At 37.3% G+C, this 18118-nt stretch overlaps 1 protein-coding gene across 1 annotated transcript in view; it reads right to left on the bottom strand.

The window, feature by feature from the left end:
* Positions 1-1731: 1731 nt before the first annotated feature.
* The window catches only part of LOC145675574 (protein CNPPD1), a 66286-nt gene continuing 49899 nt past the window's right edge, over positions 1732-18118 (bottom strand). The window contains exons 5-6 of the mRNA XM_081746091.1: positions 17899-18066; positions 1732-7782 (exon numbers count right to left, since the gene is read on the bottom strand). Coding sequence (XP_081602217.1) covers positions 7144-7782; positions 17899-18066 — 807 coding nt within the window. The 3' untranslated portion in view covers positions 1732-7143. The remainder of the gene's footprint in view (positions 7783-17898; positions 18067-18118) is intronic.

Below are 18118 nucleotides of genomic sequence, written 5' to 3'. Positions count from 1 at the left end.
TGTTAACAGAACGAAATTTTGACTAAAATAAAATAGCAGCATAGGACACACTAACTGTACGTCAGATTAATAAATTACGTCTACTATTAAAGAAATAATTTTAAAAACTCTGGACGTAAGTTTTAAAAAAAGTTAAACTAAACAACGTATCTATCTACTATTTAACAGCCAAATGTTAAAAAAAAAATCCTATTTAACTTACTATTTTTGCAACACGTGCATAAATTATGCTGAAATATGTACTGGGTTAGCCTAATTAAGAAATAGACAACTTTAGTGGTCTCCCAAATGAAGAGTTTTAATGACATGGTGACATAACTTACATGAGTTGTAGGGTACATCTGGAAGTATTTGTGGTACAACTACATGTTCTATGTGTGATCCTTTGGTTACACGAGGAGCATTTAATCTGTAGTCCAATTTTTCCCAAACACGCATCAAAGTCTGACTGTTCACCAATGCAACAGCATCTCTGATTCATTCTTTCAGTTGCGTCAGACTCAGAGAGGGGGGCATACATTATTTCTTATGAAACTCCATAGAAAGTAATCACACGGTGTGAAGTCTGGACTTCGTGGTGGCCATTGTCATAGTCATGTTCTCATCACTTGAACGGCCAATCCACCGCCTAGGAAGAATTTCGTCAAGGTAACCCCTTACAACGGAATGCCAGTGAGATGGGGCTCCATCCTGCACAAATATGAAATTGTCACTATCTTATTCAAGTTGTGGCATCAACCAAAGTTGCAACATGTCTCCGTACGTTCTTTCCGTAACGGTTTCTTCTTGGAAAAAGAACGACCCATACACCTTTTTGGGAGATACAGCACAAAACACGTTAACCTTTGGGGAGTCCCTAATCTGCTCCACAATCTCGTGAGGGTTTTCACCTCCCCATATACGCACGTTATGTTTGTTTACGGCACCACTGGTGTGAAAGGTTGATTCGTCCCCAAATGTAAGGAGCTGAAGGAAGTAATCTTTATCTTCACAAAGATTTTGTATGGACACAAAACTCTCTAAACGTTGCTGTGGCACATTCACTGATACTTTGCAGTAATTGCAATCGATATGGATAGAACTTGAGACGTTTGCGTAGAATGTTGCAGACAGTCTTTTGAGGGATATTAAGTTCCTTTCCTGCACGTGTTGTTGATTTCCTCGGGTTGCAAGCGTAGCTCGCACGAACGCGCTCAACTATTTAATTTGACACTGGAGGTCTTCCAGTGGATTTCTTCTTACACAGACAACCTGTTTCTTCATATTTATGCACCCAGTCATAAACAGTGCCGTGTCTGTGGTTGTTTCTCATACTTTGTCCTAAAATGACGTTGTACTACAGTAATTGAATTTGTATTAGAATATTTTAGAACACAGAACGCCTTCTCAACTTGACTCGCCATATTCCTCCAAAGCCACGTCAAGATCAAGTTCGAGGGCACGGTCGCTTACGTCACACTCGTCACTGAAACAAAAGAAAACCTTTCAGCCGCAATACTTCAACTATGTACCACAGGTAAAATCTTTTTGCTCAAAAAATAATATTATTTTATGCATAGTACAACTTGTCTTTCTTTTAGACTAACCCTGTATAATGATGTTAAGCAAAGCTGAAATTATATTTGCTCACGATATTTTGAAAATGCCACAAACTCCTAACGTTTCACAAAAATACTCAAGATCAGAATCTTCGTGTAATCTCCGGATATTCAGTAATACAAATACAGCCTGCACAATTACAAAAGTGTTTTTATTAATCCATTTTTCTGACATCATAAAGGTAGTGATATCAAATTTCATATCTGATTACAAGTAATTTGGCACCATATCTAATAAGGAGAACTGAGAACAGTATTTTTTTATAAAAGTACCAATAGTAGTATTGTTTTAAAAAATAGGTTTCTCTAAGCATTACTTTATTTTCTACAGCAGGGTTCGAAAAATTTCGGGTGTCAATTCCCAATGGCGACTGGAAATAAATCTCGCGCCTAGTTTCTTTTTAAGCCTTACTATTCCCAATCTCTACCTACTGATTTTTATATATCTTTGGATCGATTAAAAACAAATAATAAATCTTATTATACAGTTCAAAATTTTCCAATTTATCTTGAATCTCAACGATACTGAACTCAGTTGAATTACGATTATTGCCTACTATTCTGCTTTATTGTATGCTGTGTGTGCAGTATGTTTTTTTTTTTTTTTTGCTTTAATGACCAAAATTTCGTAGCTTCCAGATTAACCATGAAATGGGCGGCATCAAGTACTCGAACATAGGATTTGAAGCCTATCTCAACTGGCGAATTATTTTAGCATGCCGGAGGGAAAGCAAAAGACACGTGTTCAAGTATTGAGTTGGAATCATGTGGAGCGAGAGGTAAAACTTCAGAATCGGACAACATTACAGCTTCATGATTGTTCCAATTGTACGCTCTAAACTACCAACTACCAGTACTACCAAAACCGTGTAGGCCTATGTACGAAATTAGATTTTTATTATATGTGCACCTAGTTTTCAGAACTGGCTCTTGGATCAGCAGAAAATTTTTCGAACCCTGCCTTACAGTACTCCGGGCGAAAATATTGGCAAAGGATTTAATTTACTAACAATAAATTGCACATTATTAAATCACAGTTATGAAGAAATGCACATGTAAACGAAATGACTGTAATCAATCATTTTACACTTCATAAAAACTTTACTATGTGATGTAATTATACGAATGAAGCATAAATTAATAAGAAAGACATGTAATTTGTGTAATATGAACAAATGAAATAAATAGGCAATGAATATGAGAAATAAAAATAACAATTTTTCATTATTACAACCACCACTTTGCAATTTTCTTACATCTTGCTTTTTATTTGTGTAAGTACACCAAGGAAATTCAACTCTGATACTCTCCATTGCTGTACTGTATTCAACATTTTTTCTTTTTTTTAAATCAAAAAGTAAAAATAATAATTCACATGTAGTGAAAAGTGCGAATGGCCGAGATCGAACCTAGGTCTCCACCCTACCGTGCCGGTGTATTAATTATGCTACTTGATCCTCATAACACATTTCCACGTTGTTTCGTCTATAGGAAAAACTGTTTGGGAATGTCGATTGCTGTTTTTGCTTATCTACGTAGCTGTCTCCGAAAGTTATACCCTTCTGCCACTGTTTTACGCAATCAAGATACTTCCTGTTTGTATTCTTCAACTGCCATTGCTCTGCAACTTAAATTCACGAATCAGTTTGAAAAATAAGTTAAGTTACTGCCTGCAATTAGTAAAAAGTTTATACACATAACAAAATCAAATTTTGCGAAGAAAACCTCATTACTAATTTTTCTTGAAATCCTACTGGATACTTAAATTTATACGTTACTGCACTTACTTTAAAACTTATAAGTTAAACTGAACACTTGAGAAAATATCCCAAATATCTTAGAGGTAAAGCGGTTTAAAGATATGTGAGAGGTAAGGTTTGTTTTCTTTTTAGTCATGACTTTACAAAGTGCAATATCAAAACTACATACTGGATAGTTTATAGTGAAAAAAAGCTGAAGAACCTAACTTACGAAAGAAAAAAAAACATGTATTCATAACGACATTTCATATAGTTACGTTTAATGTACATTAATAAAAATTCCATGCATGAAATGAATATGTAAACGAAAAATTATAATTATAGAACCATCAGTGTCTTTTGTATTATGAACATTAAGCCATTGCGTATAATTCCAGATTAAATAGGCACCTCAATTTTGTTTTCTTTTTTTCTGAACCTTAAGGGCCTTATGGTTTCTCTGAATCTAAATTAACACCCTCTTTCAGTCACATGAGAGAATCAATACATTAATGTAGGATCAACATTTTAAATAAAGGTTTTCTCTAAAATGTTTACAGGAAACGTTACGGCTAATCTAGCTGTTGTGAATAAGAAGACACAGTGCCTCGATCGCAAGATGTCGGTCAGATTGTCAAGCTTGTCAAAACACGAATCCATAAGTTTTCTTCTTCTGCACTGATAATCTGGATTATACTAACAATATTTCCTTACAACATACGTAGGCGAAAACACACGCCTACTATGTATACTATGAACATAGCCCGCTAATTACTTCTATTCATGACAGTACAATCAGATTCAAGAATACGTTCTTTTTAAGATAGAATACGTTAGTTATTCTAACTTACGGATAGGCCACATTCATACATTCGTTGTTTACTTGGTTGATTAACTTATTTTTCAGCACTGAGGCTCTTTAAGACAGAATCTAACTCTTTAAAGTAAAATCCGGATCACTACAGAGTTGAACCCATACCAGAAACAGAATCCATGGTACATTCACACAAACCACATAAGTTACCTACACGACCACGAAAAGGATTCAAATTCAGTATATTTGTCCTACTCTAAGTGTGATTTGCTGTATGCAAGTGGCAATAAAAATCTCAAACCACTAACAAAAACTTTCGTGTGAACAATTTTGAATCTCAAATATTTAAAAATATTTCTTGTACAATTGTCATTTAAAAATTCATATTATACACTGAACATAAAATGTTACCAACAGCTTGAAAATGAACGAACTGAATAAAATTTTATCAGTGTCGATTGAACTTTATGCATATAGAAAGAACGCTTTTGAGCTTGTTCCGGTTTCAAATCTCGGTGAAGATACCAGTCTTGAACCCTAAAAGCTCACCCATTTAAAATAGTAAATTCTGTCTCACACAGCCTCCATGGTGAAAATATACGTTAAGCTTCTATCAATCAACAACATCTGTTCGCTTATACATCCTAAACCGATGTCCCGATAAGTTGTACTTTTTACACCGATTTACCGACCTATACTTCATTTTGTTCTGATTTTTTGAATATCACATTTGAAAACAACTGTGTCTGCGTAGAGTATGCGGAAGTGGTTAACTTAAATTGCTGCTACACCTTCATTCAAGTACAATGCAATATAAACAAACAAAAAGAAAAAAAAAAGTAATATTACGCCTAGAGAAAAATCAACAATGTATGAGAATAACACCAATTTTTGACATAGTAAATATAATACTTAAGGCTGTGGAATAGAGACGCCATTTGAAAAATCTACCACATGGGGACTGCTTTGAATAGCGGAAATTTGAGATATCCCTTACACATATATACATGATTTATTACTTAAAGTAAAAATTTGTATTAAAGAAAAAGATTTTAAAATATTCGCTGAAAATAGACAAGTAAAAATCAAAGCATTCTCATCAATCATTACTTCAATAAAATGAAAATATTTCTTTCTACATTTAAAGAGTCGCATTGGCTCAGTGGTAGAGCGCTACCTCTGGTGCGTGGGTTCCCTGGTTAGATTCCACCTCGTGCCAAGTGAGCTTCGTGGTGAACAAACACCGTGCGAATGGGTTTCTCAGAATTCCACTGTTTCCTCCCACTTTATTCCAATAATTCATTCATTATCATTCTCCTTTAGCTTCGATGCATAATGGTGGGACGTAAAACATCAAACTTCAAACGACAAATTTGTCGATTTCGTTTCAATTTGATTTTAAATTATTTAGTACCGATACTTTATGTGCCAGAATTAGTTTAAGAGGGAATTCGTGCTACACGTGTTTCTATCAGGAATTGAACTCATGTCCATGGGCGTTATGCTTACAGCTTTTACATGTGAAATGAAGGAATCACATTTTTGCTAACACCTAATTTCTACCACTGGTGACATTACATTAAATTTGAGAAGTGGAAATAAACACTAATATGCAAGAGGACTAGCTAGCGTCGTAATTACCGCACCAGAACAATAAACCAGAGATCCCTACCCCAACTGTACATTTTCCCTCCCAAATTCAGTGCTCGCTATGTGTGGACGTCCTTTTTAAGCATAGGTTGTATAACATGTAAACAACAGTTTCAAGAGGGATACGAACTATACATTCTCATACCGGGGACGAACTAGTCTTCCGTATAAAACGTTAGACCGGTTACTACTTAGCCATGACCAATCTCAATTCCTTGTTCGTTGATTAGATTGGAGTTTAAAAGAATCCCTTTCAGCACCAAGACTATGGGAGACGTAGACCTTCAGCTTAACGTGGAATCCGAACCACATGAGCTCCCACAGGGAAACAAACTCGGTCTTCAGCACCGAAAACGAGTTCATTAACAACAGAACCATGAAGGAGCTAGAAATTATGTGAACTACCTACCAAGCTATTCGTGAGAAATGAAATGAAATCTTTGAGTTTTACGTCCCACGATTATGCCGGCTAGGCTAAAGAAGATGGTGATGAGAAATGAATGCAATGGTGAGAGGAAACGGAAAAAACCAGAAAACCCACGAACACTGTGTTTATCCACCACAAAGCTCATTTAGCGCGAGCTGGGACCTAACCATGGACACCATGCACAAGAGGTGAATGCTCTACCACTGAGCCACCGCGGCCCCTCTTGCCAAGCTATTCGTGACATGGCGTCTGTAACCCGTATCCTTTAAGTGCTATTAGCAATAGAGTTGTAAAGTGCAACAAGAACCATTAACTACAGAGAACTCTTCGTATTGTTAGTACTAAATGGTACAAAATAACAAAGATACTACAGTAAGTGTAAATTTAAATATAAGCGTCGACAGAAACAATATAACAACAAAAGTGATGTAACAATTGCACAAATACGAAAACTACACAAAAGATAAAGTTAAAAGAATATTGAAAACTGAACTGGATTTTTGAGTTATCACAGCCATACATATACAAATATGAAAATATACGGAGATAATATATATAATGTACATGCCACATGATCAGTTCACTTGACTGGGACAAGAAGACTCCACTGGTACATGGAATGATTATACAGATTTGTACACGATTATTAGTGATTCTATTAACATTAATTCACATAGTAACATACAGAAAGTTATCCTCCTTTCATCAGAAAGAACCTGTATCACACAAGTTTGGCCAATTTCTTTGAGTTTGCTTGTCAACGGTAACAAGCAACACAACATTTTTCTCTTTCAGGAAAAAAAAAAAAAAAAAAAAAACCTTTTAAAAGTAGATTTTCTATTAAAAAAAATAATCATACAATTTGGTTGAGTCAAAAAATGGAAGATTCAGTCGTAAGGGAACATAGTTCTCATTTCAATGACTTACGGCCATTTGCATTGACAATATCTGCTGGGACTGTTTCTCTTTTAGTGCTTCTTCCACGCAGCATCTAGTAACATCAGTCCATTTTTTCCTGCTTACTGTGTCGTACAATTCTCGCTCTACTTCTTCAGCCTTTGACGATCTAGAACTATTTTTGGTTGAGACAGTATCCGACTTACTAGATCTTCTTAATTCTGCCGTTTTATAAATTTCAGCCTTTTCCGGAGGTTTATCCACCGATTGACTTTTGTCAATTATGCCGTTCAACAGCGACTTCCATATACTATGTACCGGATCGTCCATCCATGAGGATAATATCATATTCTTCAACATTCCATCTTGCCAATACTGCGTCGTATTATCACCGAAGTTTTCCAATGAGCAATCCTTGTACAATGAATCAACTATACTGTCCATCGAGCCTAAATTCAAATCATAGTCCATGTCTTCTGACGACATGTGCCTGGAAGATTCGCTAGCATTGAAAAGTGGAGTTGAGTTTGCCAAATCGTTCCCGGTGTGTACTGATAAACTAGTGCGTTGGAGTCCATGCAACTGTCCGACTATGAATGCTGAGCCTATCAATGTCAATACACTGGCTGTATAGCTTGTCAAACATACAGCAGACACCTGAAAGAAACATACATTTATTAGCTGCGTTAGGCAAAAACAATTTCAAAGAACGTGGTCCTTGCATTTACATTTCCCTATCCATCTCACAAGCTTACCGTCCGATAATCTCTACGCTTATTTTTGGAACTGAATTGGTCTCAGCTAAAATAAAATAAAATAAAATAAAATTAAAAAAAAAAAAAATAAAATAAAATAAAATAAAATAAAATTTTTTGTGTATTACCATGAAATATATTACTGAGGAGAAACCGTGGACTCCTCTTCAGACACCATTTCTTTTATGTAACTAAGTGTCTCGGAGAGAAAATGTCTTTACACATTTAAACCTTATTGCTCTATTTGTTCTTCCAAATAATTTATAGTTTTCATACTAAATAAATTAATAGTAAGAATAATTATATACGAGGAAGGATCAGAAACTAAGGTTGCACGGCCGATATTTCAGGAGTTTCGTCTGTTATAAAGGACTGAGGAGTGTACGGTAATTTTAATACATCGAGTCGGCAACTGTGCAGAATTTCAGCTACCCGCTACCTACGGTGCTATTTGTATGTAAACACAAACGGTGACTCGTTTGGAAAACTCGTCTCGCGAAGACGGCGGCTTATTTATTCGATTTCTGTAGGCCAAACATCTAACCGCGGTGAAATTCACCGGCAGCTGATAGAGGTTTACGGAGAGACAGTAATGTTTCGTCAGAATGTCGCAGAATGGTGTCGAAAGTTTGCAGCTGGTAGAGAAAATGTCACCGACGAGGAGCACAGTGGCCACCACGCTGTTGAAGCAGTTTCGCTGGGACATCAACTACCCTCTCTACAATTCGGACCTCGCTCCAAGCGACTTTCACCTGTTCCCGCACTTGAAGGAATACTTAGGAGGCCATCGCTTCGCTTCAGAAGAGGAGGTGAAACACTTCGTGACAACGTGACTGAAGACGCAAGGACAGGATTTTTACCAGGAGGGAATTTTCCAACTCATTTCACAATGCGGTAAGGGCCTCAATCGATACGGAGACTCTCGAAAAACAACCAAATGTATGAACTATCTGTTCGCTGTACTGGTTGTATGAAATAATATATTCACGTTTCACTGCAGGCTTTGTAACCTTATTTTCTGATCATCCTTCGTACATATCAGAAAATATATGACAAGATCTGTTCACAGAGCCAACCTCTTATTTTACTTATGTATATTCATATTTCCTGTAATGACGTAGTTACTAGGATTCAGCTATCTTTGACCGTTATGCAAACTACTAATATTGCTAATTTGATTTTTAAAAAATGATTGTATTATCTAGTGGTTCTTTTAGAATCTCAACACTAAACAATCATTATGTCTACAAATTACCAATACAACAACGATCAAAATTTTATTTGGCATATTCAGTATGCACTGGGGAGAAGATACAAATAAATATTGTACGGTAGTCTCGGTAGTACACACAGGTTAAAAAGAGAAGTGCAGGACGAAAGTAGAGCTATTCCGTGGTTCAGCGGTTAGCGTACGCGCCTTTGGCGTGTGAGAGCCAGGTTCGATTTCCGGCGGAAGCTCATTCCAGGTTAATCAGTAGGTCCCGTCTCATATAGCCTCGCTGCTGAAAAGGGCGTTAAACTCAAAATCAATTCAATTCAGGACGAAAGTACTTTTTTTTAAAGGCATATTTTTGTAACTGTATGTCAGAAATTCTCATAATTTACGCGTTTGAAATAAAGATTTTAATTGAGCAAGGAAGATCCATATTGAACTACATGTACAGATAAATAAATATAGGAGTTTTCGAGAAAAGGCAAGGAGTAAGTTTGTTTCAATAAGACCATTTTCTTTTCAACAAGACGCCAGAGCTTTTTTCTCTCTCGGTCCCCATGTCACCGAGATGTTTTGTCCAATCTACCTAACAAGATTCAATTATTTATACTTAAATTTAATAAAGAATTGCTTAAATACCTGATTTTCACTTAAAAAAATAAACAAAACTAAATAACCATTGTTAATTTGGTATTTGAATCTTTAAAAGGTCTGATACCGATTCTTAGATTTCGAATTATGTTATGTGTTTCCTGACCCTACGGTCAGAACTTCTTTGCTATCCCAATATAAAAATCTTTGTTGTCGCGAAATGCCTCATGTACCAAAATTGATGAGAACTTTTAGAGCCGGTCAAGCTCTATTCTATACTTCGGGATATCAAGCTTACGTTTAATTTAATACTTCCACTATAACATTTTTCAGTCTACTGTTTGTACCTGGATGCAATGAAATACCAATTTACTTTGCTCTTTATCCTTTCTTCTACCTTGCCGCTTTCAGTAAAAGCAGAGTATTTTTTTTTATTTATATTATAAAAATCTGACTTCTTGGAAGAATCATATCATTTGAACCGAGATAATTACTCAAAAACCACTAGATTTTGTGGCCGTTACATTTGCCGAGCATGCATGAATGTATATATTGTAATATTTTAGTAATACTAATCTATTTCTTTTTCTCCAAGTACAGAAGATGTGAATTAGTGGAAACCAAGTTTTGACTAATCTGCACGAACCAAATCTCAATTTTGTTATAACAACACCGACATTTGGGAGATGATTCCTGACACTAAGACAAGGCACAAAATGTAGACCAACCTGGGTGCAGAAATCCGTCATTTCGAAGTTACAGACCACCGAAAACATGAAAAAATGAACTTTATTTAAAGGCCTATAGCTTCAATATTATAGGATCTACCGTAGTTGGATCAGGACTTAATTTAGTATGTGCCCTAGCCAAATATCAAGGTTTCAGAATCCTGTGGTACTTTCGCAACAATTTTTATAGAGGTAGAGGTAGTTTATGCCCGCAGCCAAGCTCCCTCTATAAAAATTGTTGCGTGAGTACTGCAAGTTTCTGAAACATAGATATTTGGATAGGGTACATACTAAGTTAAGTCTTGACCCAACTACGGTAGGTCCTATAATATTGAAGCTATAGGCCTTTAAATAAAGTTCATTTTTTCATGTTTTCAGCGGTCTATAACTCCGAAATGACGGATTTTTGCACCCAGGTTGGTCTATACTTTTTGTCTTATCTTGGTGTCATAAATCAACCCCACAAACATTGTCGGTGTTGTTTTTAAACACCCTGTATTTATTGAGAGTGACTTAAAACACATAGTAAAACAATAATAATAATAATTTCTTACACAGTGTGAAAATACAGCAGACTTCCAAACTTGGCGAATTCCATGCTGAAACTATAAGTCGTACATCCATAATTTCTAGATTAGATTAGATTAGATTAGAGTTTTCGTTTAGCGTCCGTTTCAGCAGCGAGGCTATATAAGACGTGGACTTACAGCTTAACGTGGAATCTGAAGCAAAGGAGCTCTCGCCGGGAATCGAACCCGGGTCTCCCAGGCCAAAGGCACGTACGCTAACCGCTTAGTCACGAACGAGAGCTCTCCATAACTTTTAGTTTCAATAGAGGACAAGATGAAAGAGAACTTGTTTCTCGGACACTGAATCTATTTCAAAAAGCGATTACTTGTTCCTTTTTCCGTTGGAGACCAATATTCAAACAGAAAGTAAGAGTAGTACTAAATTTCTACCACTTACGGTTTTCGTACAGATATTATGTGAAGACTGTTTTTTTTTTTTTTTTTCTTTTCTTTCAGACGCTGAATCGATTACCATAAAACTGCTTGTTACTATCTATTACCGTATTTGTTCTGTGGTGACCAAAGGTGAAACTGGAAATAGGTAATTTCTACCACTTCCAATTTGAATATAGGGTTAATGGAGGAAAGAAATCTACCGTTGGAAGTCTGACAAGTAGACCTCACCACTTCGCCGTTGCGTTAGCAAAAGGAAACAACTACTGTCCTAGAGTAGGGTTGAATATAAGATATTGACAACAATTTTAGCTGCTAATGAGCACTAGAAATATGAGAAAACGAAATAGAAACTAGGGATGGCCAAAATTTTTCGGATCCGGATATCCCGGATCCGGATCTTGCCGGATCCGGACCTAGATCCGGATCTCGGATCCGGATCCGAAACTCGGATCTCGGATCTGGGTCCGGATCTCTGATCCGGATCAGAAATTCGAATCTCAGATCTTGATTCGTATCCAAACCTGCATCTGAAATTGTGATGATAAAATTGAATATCTAAAATTCGTCAAAACTTTTTTCCGATTCACTAATATAGTAGGTTGCTGTGCTTTTAAATGTTTCCATAACACGTTTGTGCTACCTTTGTTCTTGTTTATATATAAAAAGGTAACAGCTTTTTATCAGATTATTTAACCTGTTGAACGCTTTGCACGGATTACACTGTAACCATTACGACACCACACAGACATAGAAGTAAACCAGGACAGTTAAAAACACCTATGCCCGAAGTGGGATTTGAATCCAAGACATTCACAGTAAACGATCCACAGCCTAATGTCACAGACCACTCAACTATGGCTGTCGGATTTTATCGGCTAATCTGTAGTATATTTAAAGTAACTGATTAAAGTTGCTCCTAAATACTGACAATCTAAGTCTTATGTATCAAATATTTCCTGCGATAATACCATACACTCTCCGACTTCTATAGACGAAAAGCCATAGTTACCCACATTATCTAATACATAAATAAGTTCTGATTCTCTAGTAGTTGCTGATGGTGATAGTCAAAGTTCACCGAAGCATGATCCCAAACCCAAACTGAGATATTGATGTCACTGAAACGCCTGAAAAGCTATTGTGGGTAAGTGAATTGCCCACTTGTCAGGATGAAGGGCGATGGTGATGTGAAATGCGGGGCTGTCAGAGGTACTACTTATAATAATTGGATTTATAATATTCTATGTTTCCGTAAACCCTCTTCAAGAAGATAACTGTTAATCTTAGCTTTGAAAATGTTACATAAAGAGTTTTATTGCTATCATTAGGTTGCATATAAATCTCTTTATTCCGGAATTATCGGATTTACTTTAAAGCTTAACTTTCACATCTTTTCTGATTTACGAATATTTAAATCACGATTATCCCCTTAAGGTCAGTTAGTGATATTTTAACTCATTTCGAACCAACTATATAGCTAGTCTTGTTACGAGGGCAAGTCAAGAAAGACTTGGACTGATTTTTTTCCCGGCAGTTCTGTTAACGCTGGAGCTTCATAGTTTGGCATACAAGTAGGGTGGGTCTTGCTGTGCATATATATAAAATGTTGTTAAGGAATCATTGCATGTTTGGTAACCACGACTTTTTATTGCAGGTGATGTTCTGCGCCGCCTCTAGAAGTCGCCTGTAGAAGAAATGGAGTCATTACGAGATGAACAATTTGCAGCTATACGGTTCTGCTATCGCCTGGGGAAAAGTGCAACAGAAACTCTAGGAATGTTGAGAGCAGCCTACAAAGATGACGCTCTGCCACGAAGTACCGTGTTCTGGTGGTTCAAAGAGTTTAAAGAGGGCCGAATGACAATCACGAAAGCTGGTGGACCAGGTGTATCAGCGTCAGCTTTTACTGAGGTGAACATTAACACGGCAGCAGTCATTGTTAGAGAAGATCGCCGCATCAGTATCGACGATCTGGCAGCCGCACTACGCATATCTCATGGCAGTGCCTTCAAAATTTTGCATGACCACCTCCACATGAGCCGAGTGTGTGCGCGATGAATTCCGCGACTCCTGACACCAGAGCAGAAGGCCGTTCGAGTGGAGACTTGCAGGGAGCTGTTGCAAAGGTTTGAGGATGGTGGAGACGCCTACCGCACCGTGCGACTTTTTTCTATTCCCTGCCCTAAAATCCAGACTGTGTGGACGCCGCTTCTCCGATAATTCCGAGGTTCTGAAGGCATCGGAGGCGGTTTTGAAGGACCTCTCAAAGAATGGCCTGCGACACGTGTTTGAGGACTGGAAGACTCGAATGAAAAAGTGCATTCAAATGGGCGGGGACTACTTTGAAAAGGATCATGTGCCTGTTGCTGAGTAATAATAAATTGCCTAGAAAAAAAATCAGTCCAAGTCTTTCTTGACTAGCCCTCGTATATGGGAATAATTGAGACCAGAAGCAGTCTACAGGCTAAGTTCAAATGAATCTTGGCCGACCTCCTGATAAACCACGTGTTTCAGCAAGGTGAATTGCGGCAATCCGATACCCACATGAGGAAATCTTCCGGTTCAAGTGAAAGCTTCCATAAGAATCAGCACCCTAATCAGTGGAATGTGTCTTGCTAATTTTTCCCCAATGTGAAAGTACCTAACTTTATTGTTAAAAATGAGGCCTTTATTTCAAACAAGTCGCCATTAGAGTTTTCATATTTGAACACAACACTCATGAAAAGTCATGTTAAAGCGCGACTTACCCCTGAAAAAGAATATTTATCTGTTTTTAGTTTCTCGTGTTCCCCAAACCACATGTGGAATTAGTGCATGTGCCTTCCGCTCGCATTACCTGGGTACAAACAGCTACGATCTTGGTACTAGCATATGTTTCGGTTTCCAGATCTCAAATATTTATATTTCAGTCTGATTCTATGTCTGAATCCGAAATTTCAAATCTAGATAAGGGGCACCAAAATTCATAGTTTATTCTCGGTGCTCATATTGTGATTTACTAAATAATTATTAAATCTAATTGTAAAATATACATTTGATATTTTGAGCAGACTAAGCAAGATAAATATACATAAAACTAGTCAATACTTGTCTTAACTGTTTATATTTTCTTAACTGTCAATGAAATAGGCGTATTGAGGAATTTTAAATATTCGAGTTTTGTACTCCGGTTTCAAATATATATATATATACATGTATTTCATCTCGGTCCTGCAACCGAGTGGACCTAGATTCGACATTCGAACTCTCATCCGGATCATTTTTTTTTTTTTTAAAGTAAGCCAAGCATTTGATCTTTAGAGTAGAATGAAGGAAACAAATAGACTTGCCATTATTCGTCTTAATGTTCTATTCTCTTCTTCACTGTGAGGACTTCGTGAAATTACTTTCGGCGAATTTTAGATATTCAAGTTTATCATAATTTGGGTGGGATGTGGGTTTGGATAAGAATCAAAATCTGAGATTCGGATTTCGGATCCAGATCCGAATTTCAAACCCAGATCCGAGATCCGAATCCAGATTCGAGATTAGAGATCCGGATCCAGATCCGAGATTCGAGATCCGAAATCCGAGATCCGGATCCAGATCCGAGATCCGGACCCAGATCCGAAATCCGGACCCAGATCCGAAATCCGGATCCAGATCCAAAGGATCCGGACCCAATCAGATCCGGCCATCCCTAATAGAAACATGAATGTAGGAAAGCCATCTAAATATAATTTGATAGTTGTAAGATCGATATTTTTTCGAAATAGATGGAGGAACAATAGTTATGACATGAACTATGTAAATCGAGTTAGAAGGGATGTTTGTATGGCATTTCAGACCACGGCCGCCATCTTGAAATCCGCCATATTGGATCGACGTCAACTTTTTCACATAAAAAGGGGGCCATGTGAGGTATCAAACAGCAATGATTTTTCCACCCAATCTCGTACACTAATCAGTTAGTCCATATCTAGAACGGTTTACAACTTACAGTTCTTTGAATGTTGAAAAATTCGTTGTTTGTAGATGAGAACTATAGTGACAATGTATGTAACTCCAGAGATAGCATTCTTACAGGACAAAGTTACGGCAATGCGAGAAATGCAAGTTCTCAGCATTCATAAAATGGTGAAAACAGAATTTTGCAGAGCACCATGAGCACCTAATAAAAATGAAGGGTCACAAATATCACAAAAGTTAATACCGGGAATATTGAAAGCGTACTTCTTCGGCACCTCGAACCATTCGATCGGATCATCAATATATCCTGATTTACAAACTGCATATTGAATCATTCCTGTGAAGCGAGGAGACTGAAATTGATTGTACACAAGGGAATGTAGAGTGACAATAGTATCTCTGTTATGCAATTTTGAATGTAAATGTTCGTCCTTTATTGCATAATCACATATGGTGCGCCAATACGTTTTGTATTGTCTAAAAAATGCATCCAAAAGTTGAATTATGCAGGTGGTACCTTTTGGAATTTGTCGATTGAAATTCAGTAGCCAGGCCTCCGAGGCTTTAAACTGTTAATACTCAATATCACGCGCAATGTGGCATGCCATTCGCTGAAGATCACTGATACCGTTTACAAAAGTACTTCACGTGCATGGATAAACTGCACTCAATGTCTTCCGTAAAAGGGAACTCTTGTCTTTGGGTGATAGTCCTTTATTTATTTATTTATTTTGTTAACAACAACACACGATCGTAGGTCCACTCGCTAATGCAAAATCGGTTACATATTGTCTTTTTACCGTAGTTTGTGTGTTGTGTCATGTAGTTAATAATTTGTTTCGTCTTCTCAACCGAGAGTGAAGCGCCTTTCTTGCGTTTCGCTGGTGATGGTCGCGTTTCTTGGACTCGATGTTCTGTCGGCATCTTCGGAATCTCTTGTGTGATTACCCCCTTCCGCTTCCCACTAGCTTCTTGATAGTTTACCTCATGATATGCCTCCTCTACAACATCCAGAGTGTATTCCATTTGGAATTTCAGTTCATCCGCTAGGAATCCAATTATGTCATCTGCGATTGCTCTTTCCTGTTCTGATATATTTGTTGCTTTGTGCTTGAACCGTAACTGCTACGACCAGGAATGACATTAGCAGCGAATATTGCTATTCTCTTCATCGTGCTACCCCTACTGCTTATAGTTTCAGTTTGAATATACAAACGCACACACGAATTGGCGAGGTCAGAACCACTTTATGAATGCTGAGGACCTGCATTTCTTGCATTGCCATAATTTTGTTGTTAGAATGCTGTCTCTGGAGCTATGTTCATTGCCACTGTAGTTATCTCTTATCTGCCACAAACAATGAATTTTTCAACATTCGAAGAACTGTAGGTTGTAAACTGTTCTAGATATGGACAAACTAATTAGTGTACGAGATTGGGTGGAATAAATCATTGTTGTTTGATACTTCACATGGCCCTCTTTCAATTTGAAAAAGTTGACGTCGATCCAATATGGCGGATTTCAAGATGGCGGTCATGATCCGGAATGGCATACAAACATTCCACCTAATTTGATTTACATAGTTGAAGTCATAACTATTGTTCCTCCATCTATTTCGAAAAATATCGGTCTTGCAACTATCAAATTATATTGTAGATGGCTTTCCCACATTCATGTTTCTATTTCGTTTTCCCATATTTCTAGTGCTCATTAGCAGCTAAAATTTTTGTCAATATTTTATATTCAACCCTACTCTAGGATAGTAGTTGTTTCCTTTTACTAATGAAACGGCGAAGTGGTGAGGTCTACTTGTGAGTCGATTTCAGAAGACCTCTTGTCCCTATCTATTACTGTATTTGTTCTGTCGTGACCAAAGATGAAACTGGAAATAGGTAATTTCTACCACTTCCAGTTTGAGTATAGGTTTAACGCAGGAAACGAAATCTACCGTTGGAAGTCTGAGTCGATTTCAGAAGACCTCTTCTTCCTATCTATTGCTGTTTCTGTTCTACGGCGATGAACATTGAAACTGGAAATAGTTATTATTTAGTACATCCGGTTTGAATCGAATATTACTGGATGAGATGGAACCCAATCTTAGGACGCTGAATTGAGTCTAAAACACCGCTCCTCGATATTCTTACCGTTCTTGCTAATACCGATTAACAGATAGGCGGCCAGACGAAACAGCTATGACTTCTCATGCTCGCGGATAGCAAAGTTTGGATTTTTTGCCTAACCTTGGTATGTTGCATGTACGTGTAATAATTTAACAATCCACAAACTTTTCAATGGGAACTCTTATCTTCCTCAGTGGCGTTTTCGTCAAGGATAAGAGTGCAAACTTGAATCATACCAGTGTAGCATACAGTAACAAACAAAAAGCAGGAGTGGGCAGAAAAAAAAAAAAAAAAGAAGAAGCTATTGGCGAACAGCGGGCGCGTGAATGTTCTTCCCTTTGTTGTGTGTGCGATTATACATTAATTAAACTTCAAAAAATATTTTGCAAGCATTACCAAAAAAAAATGCTACCCCAATAAAAAGAATATGTATCAACGAAGAGATTAACTTACCGTAAGCACAGTCTGCGCGAGCCTAGTGACATCTACTCCGTCCAACAGTTTGTCCATTTCCGTGTATGAAAACCATCCTCGACGACGTCCTTCCCGAAGAGCCACCTCACTCTCCATTCCTTTCAGGCGGGTCCAAAATGCCTTCTCAGAAACAAATACTTCCCAGTCCTGAAAACACGAAAATCCAACTTAAAATGTGTCTGTTTCAAGTTTACTCCTA

This window comes from Thermobia domestica, chromosome 18 (genome assembly GCF_964235325.1).
Source record: "Thermobia domestica chromosome 18, izTheDome1.hap1.1, whole genome shotgun sequence".
NCBI lineage: Eukaryota > Metazoa > Arthropoda > Insecta > Zygentoma > Lepismatidae > Thermobia > Thermobia domestica.
The sequence above is the reverse complement of the archived record's forward strand: the minus strand, read 5'-3'. Positions and strand labels throughout refer to the sequence as shown.